The sequence below is a fragment of the Crocodylus porosus genome, unplaced genomic scaffold (genome assembly GCF_001723895.1).
Source record: "Crocodylus porosus isolate Cpor-Errol unplaced genomic scaffold, CroPor_comp1, whole genome shotgun sequence".
NCBI lineage: Eukaryota > Metazoa > Chordata > Crocodylia > Crocodylidae > Crocodylus > Crocodylus porosus.
The window spans coordinates 245,323-251,124 of record NW_017728954.1 but is presented as its reverse complement, the minus strand read 5'-3'; the positions used below and the strand labels follow the sequence as shown (position 1 = coordinate 251,124).

Below are 5,802 nucleotides of genomic sequence, written 5' to 3'. Positions count from 1 at the left end.
CGACCCATTTGACTGTGTGGGTGTCTACACCACAGCCCCCCAGTTTCTTAATGAGAACGGGGTGAGAGACAGTGTCAAAGGCCTTCCAGAAGTCCAGGAAGATGATGTCCACTGCTACCCCTGCATCTAATGATCTGGTGATCTGATCATAAAAGGCCACCAGGTTGGTCTGACAGAACCTGCCACTGATGAACCCGTGTTGGTTGCCTCAGTGTCATCAGTGCATGTTTCTGGTTACAGTTTCTGAATTTGATGGACACCATAGACAGACAGCGGGAAGAAATAACCAGGAGCAGCAGGTCAGTGAGCCCCTGATTTCTTTCTTCCCTAGGGGCCGGACTAGCCCTTACAGTGGCGGCTGGGATGCCTGGCTCCCTCCCAAACACCAGCTCTCTCCTCTTGCCCCAACTCAGGCAGTCATCAGCGCGGGTTGGGCAGCTCCAGGAGGCCCTGGCAGAGCGGCACTCCATCGTGAATTCACTGAAGGCCAAGTATGAGGAGAGCGTCTGGGCAGCCTTTCCACTGGCAGAGCTGCTGGCAGCTCAGGCAGGACTGCCAGGAGCAGGAGACCACGTGTGACCCCTTTGGTTTCTAAAGCAGCATGGCTGCATGGTGGAGGGGGCGAGCAGCTCCCTCAGGCTTTCTAGAAACCTTGTGGGAGACCCAGCACGGGCTAAAGACTGCTGTGGAAACTGTCACAGTCCATCTCCTGTATTGGAGGCTGGGTAAAAGGTTCTTGGGTGCCGCTGGGGGTGTCAGCTGCAGGAATGCCGGCCTGTGCACACCCTCTGACTTGACCGTGGGAGTGGCTTATTGGTTGGCTGCACCACTGGTCTAATGGAAGTCTGTCAGCAAGAGGGTGGTTCTGCGCTGATGTTCTTTCATTCACTGAGGCCTCAGCCTGGATGCCAGTGCACAGGGACCTTGTCAGAGTTGAGCCCCACAGCGTAACGGTGTTCACAATTGTCTTGGGAGTATCATGAGCTAAGGCTGAGCTGGGGAGGCTCTGGACAGCCCTGCCTGGGCTGTTCCTGTGTTGCTGTTGGGTTATCCTGGCCCACGTTGAGCTTTGACTGTATCTGGGAGATGGGTTGAGGTCAGACCTCTGCCTTGCTCTCCACTCTGCAGGTTGCAGATGGCAGAAGCTGCCCTGGCACTGTCCGAGCAGAAGGTGCATGACCTGGGGGAGCTGCTGAGCACTGCCAAGCAGGAGCAGGCCACCATGGCCGAGCGCCAGGCAAAGGATCTCCAGCAGCAGAAGCAGGTGGGCAGGAGGGGCTGGGTGTGTGGGCAGGTGGGCCATGCCTGGGCTTTGCAGGACAGAGGTGTGGGCAGAGGATGAGGGTAACAGTGGCCAGAGCAGGCCTGCAGGGGCTGTGGGATCTGATGTGACCAGAGGAAGGGTACAGGATTTGGGCTGGGTATCAGGAAACAGGGACTGGCACATCTTGCACTGGCAGGAAGCAGCTGATCGGGAAATGAAGCTTCTCCGGGACCTGTCTGCTGCCAACGAGAAAAACCTGCTTCTGAGGAACCAGGTAGGCGAGTGTGCTTGGGCCAGTGTGGGCAGCAGGGTTGTCCCGGGGCTGCTGCTTGGGCTCCAGACCCCCTCCTGAATCTCCAGCCACTAGCCCTGCATGGCTGTGTTCAGCTGCTCTTGTGGGTGTCCTTGCAGGTGGATGAGCTTGAGCGGCGGAGCAAGGCCCAGCAGGACCAGCTCTTCCAGTTGAAGCAGGACTTGACCAATACAGTAGCGGATCTGAGGCTGCGGGCTGTGAAGGCCGAGGGTGAGTGTGGGGCCAGGTAGCCTGGCCCAGGGGCCTCAGAGCCCAGGACCAGTGCTCCAGGGCTTGTAAGGAGATGTTGCCCCGTGACCCAAGCCTGCACTAGGGAGGCTGCGGTTGGTGATGGGCACCTTGAACCCGCAGAACGCCTGGACATGGAGAAGAGGAGGTTCAAGCAGGGCCTTGATGATGTGGAGTCCCTTCGGCAGAAAGAGGTGAGATCGTAGCGCTGGCCGTGTTGGGGAAGTTTGCCCCATCCCAGCTGTGCAACAGGCCCTTGCTTGTGCCTGATTTTGCTGAGAGTCACTCTCTGTAGGGGCAGGCTGAGCTCCCCAACAGCACGTGCCCCCTGCCTCATCTCATCTGTGCATAGGTAGTTGGCTCTCAGCCATGCTGTGGTGCCCTGTTTTGGGGCATGAAGGGGCCTGTTTGCTCCTGTCAGTAGTTGGTGGGGAGGCATGTGTCCCTCCCTGTGCATGGGCAGGCAAGGCTGTGGGGTCTCACTGGAGGCCTGGGGTGGCCCCTGCTTTACAGGTGGACCACATGACGCAGCACATGGAGGCGAGCGAGCGCTCCATGCAGGAGCGCATCCAGCGGCTGGAGGCTGTCCGCATTGGGCTGGAAGAGGTGAGCCAGCACTCTGGGCACAGGTCTTGGGAAGCAGTGGCAGTGCCATGGCCAGTATAGTCACAAGGGGCCCCAACAGCTTCCCAGCACTGTCCCTGGGGGAAGCTAGAGGCAGGGGGGAGGGGAGGGGCACTGGCAGCCTTAGTCAGCCTTCCTGTTGGCATTGCAGCACATTCCCATGTACTGGCTAAGGAAAGGGGCGTTATGAAAACATCTGTGCCGGGTCCATGTGTCCAGAGAGTGCAGCCGAGGGCTGCTGCGTGTGGCTGACCCCAGGAAGATGTGTGCACACAGCTGCTAGGAGATCTGCTCCAAGGCTGCCAGCTCCTCTGAGCCTTAGTTCTTTGGCCTTGGAGCTGTTGGGAGTGTCTAGGTGGCAGGGGCCTGATCTGCAAGGGGTCAATTGCCCAGCCTATTCTCGTGGGTGATGCAGGAGTAGTTAGCCTAGCAGCCCCTGCTCTCTGTCCCCCCCCCCCACACACACACACACACGCACACGCACCTTGGAACTGCTCTGTGAAATAGATGCCAGTGACCCAGGGAGGCAAAACCTTTTGTTCCCTGCCCCACTATCACTCAGCCCCCATGCAGCTGTAGCTGAGACTGCTACGCTGGGCAGCAGTGAGCAGAGTTGTGGCTCCTGCTGGCTGGAACGATGCATCTTCTGCACTTGAGACAGGAGCTGAGTCGGGTCAAAGCTGCAGCGCTTGTGGAACGAGGCCAGGCAGAGGAGGAGTTGATCAGAGCCCGGAGCCAGGCCAGGCTGGAAGAGGTGAGGCCGTGACCTCTTGCCCTCAGGGAGCTGGTGGGGACCCTGCCCAGCTCAGGCTGTTGAGCTTGCAGTGGGAAAAAGGGGAGGGGGAAGCCCTGGGGCATTTGCACAAAGCTGACTCCTGACCCTGTCCCCACTGGCTCAGCACCTTCTGGCCTATTCTGCGCAGAAGTGGCTCTGGTAGGTCTTGCAGGTGCTCTTCAGCCAGGCACATCCCAGCCTGCATGTGCTGCTGCATGTAGCATGTCTAGCTGTCAGGCTTGGGCCTTCATGAGATGGCAGCAAGACCAGTTCCCAGTACAGGCTGAGAGGAGACTTGCTCGTGGCCCAAGCTTCTTCCAGCAGCTTTTCTTCCATGATGGGAAAGCTTAACAGGCATGCACATGCTTGTCCTGTGAGGCATGGCAGCATTTGGGGGAGTGCAGTGCTGGTTGTTCATGCCCAGTGCTAGTGTACAGCCCTGTGGGCCAGGAAGGGAAGGAGAATGCATCCCACAGAAGCAGACCTTGAGGCAGAGCGTAAATGCTGGGGCAGGCATTAGTGCCCTCGCCCATGGGTGTTCCCACGTGCCCCCAGGGCCCTGCTTTCGTGTCTGGGGTGGAAGGCTACTCCTCCACCAGAGCACCATCCCCTGGCGAGGCTTGGGGCAGGCAGGGGAGGGCCATCTCATGAGGCCCAAGGAAGATGCATCTCTTCTCTGACCTGGTGCTCCACAGCAACAGCGGCTGGAGCACCTGGAGGAGAAGCTACGGCTGATGATGCAGTCACGTGATGAGGCCCAGGGCTGCTGCTTGCAGCAGAAGCAGGCAGTCGGGGAGGCCCAGGCCAGGGCCAGCCAGCTGAGCCTGCAGGTGGAGAGTCTTCAGCGGCGGGTGGAGGAGCTGCAGCAGGTAGTGGGGCAGGGGCACTGGGTGTAGAGTGGAGGCAAGCATGCGCTGCCATCTCACTGTCTGTCCAATGCACCAGGACCTGAGCAGCAAGGAGCAGGAGAAGGTGGCAGAGGTGAACAAGGTACGCGTGGAGCTGCAGGAGCAGGTTGGACGCCTGCAGGCCGAGCAGACAGCTCAGGAAGGGCTGCGGGAGAAGATTGCAGCCTTGGAGCGGCAGATGAAAGGTGATGGGGGCGCAGGGCGGTGTGATAAGTGTACCCTCTCCCCGGGGGGCTGATGGCTTCCCCTGTCCTCACTTGGTTGCTCGCTCCCTCCTGCTCTGCAAACCTCAGGGACCTGGACCCCACTGGAGCTCCCACAGGTGCCTAGGACCCTGCTCCAGAGGCCCAGGCTCAGATCAGCCCAGTGTCGGCCGTTCTGGCCCTGGTCCTAGCCTGCAGGGCTCAGACTCCTTCCAGCAGCAGCCTGGGTCTGCTGGCAGCCTGTCCAGCAGGTGTGCGTGCTGTGCTCTGCCTCCGCCACCCTGCAGCAGGCAGCCCCCTCCCCAAGCTGATGGGTCCTTCTCCCTGCACAGTGCTGTCCAGCAGCCACCGTGAGGCCCTGCTAGACAAGGAGGGGGAGATGGCCGCTCTCCTGGAGAGGCTGCGGACCAAGGAAGCAGAGATCTCCCGGATGAGGGAGGAGGAGGCACAGCGTGCCAGCTTCCTTCAGAACGCCATCCTGGCCTATGTGCAGGGGTCCCCGCTGGGCACCCTCAGCCCCAGGAAGTGACCAGGTGCCTGCGGCGCTACTGTTGAACGGGGTGAGCAGTCCCGGCACAGCCCCCACCCCGAGGGGGCTGGCTGCTCAGTGGGGTTTGGCTCCTCTAGGGCACAAGTGGTGACCCTGGCTCCCCTCAGCCATGTCCAGATTCTGCTGCTGGCCTGAGTGCTGCTCCCTTTGCCCCCCTCCTGGAGCTGGCCGGACCTTCAGCATGATGAATGGTGCCACTTCCTCCTGGATCTGCTGCACGGCCCGGGGCCAGGGCTGTTGCACAGGAAAGCTTGGCCCTGTGCTCCCTGGGCTTTTTCCCCCCCCCACCAGCCACGAGCAGCGTGCAAGGTGGGGTGCTGGCCCTAAGGGCTGGGGTGTTAGGTGGCAGTCACGGTGGGAATCGGGATGCCTGGTCCCCGCTCCGAGTGGCATCCAGGCTCATCCTGGACATGAAGGGTTGTGCTGCCCCTTCCCAATGACAAGCTGTAGGGAATGAAGTGCAGCATGGTGCTCTTATGTGCTAGGTCTTGTGCCTTGAGCTGGGGGCCCAGCCACATGCCATGGAGCCAGGGGATGCTGGTTTTTTGCAGGCCAGTGACAAGGCATAAGGGAGAGTCTTGCCCTCCTTCTGGTGCTGGGATTTCAGGGGAGGGCTGGGCTGAGCTCCCAGAACAGGCCCCTCGTGCGGCAGGTGGGGGTGAGGGTGAGCGGGTTTGTGCAAATTCATGGTGCGAGGTAGAGTTGTGAATAAAGCATCTGCCCCTCCGCCCCGGCGGGGCGTGTGGGGCTGGAGGCCTGTGCTACAGGCTGGGCTTTGAAATAAAGAGCTTTTGCAGCGTGCCCGTTTCTCACCATGACGGCGGCTGGGGCCGGGGGGGGGGCCGAGCCCCGCTGGGGCGGGACCGCGTGGGCCGTTCCCCCGCGGGGTGAGGGGTTGAGCCGGGCTGGGGCACCGGCGGGGCCCGGGAGGAGCCCT

At 61.0% G+C, this 5,802-nt stretch overlaps 1 protein-coding gene across 3 annotated transcripts in view; it reads left to right on the top strand.

Annotated features, from left to right (window-relative positions):
• The window catches only part of LRRC45 (leucine rich repeat containing 45), a 14,454-nt gene extending 8,788 nt beyond the window's left edge, over positions 1–5,666 (top strand). For 2 of the 3 annotated variants that reach the window (XM_019556510.1, XM_019556509.1), the window contains exons 7-17: positions 241–299; positions 414–491; positions 1,129–1,264; positions 1,461–1,538; positions 1,676–1,787; positions 1,929–1,999; positions 2,319–2,411; positions 3,091–3,183; positions 3,900–4,073; positions 4,150–4,297; positions 4,648–5,666. In XM_019556510.1, the coding sequence (XP_019412055.1) occupies positions 241–299; positions 414–491; positions 1,129–1,264; positions 1,461–1,538; positions 1,676–1,787; positions 1,929–1,999; positions 2,319–2,411; positions 3,091–3,183; positions 3,900–4,073; positions 4,150–4,297; positions 4,648–4,844 (1,239 nt within the window). In that variant the 3' untranslated portion in view covers positions 4,845–5,666. The other variant, XM_019556512.1, reaches the window with a different exon arrangement.
• Positions 5,667–5,802: the final 136 nt, after the last annotated feature.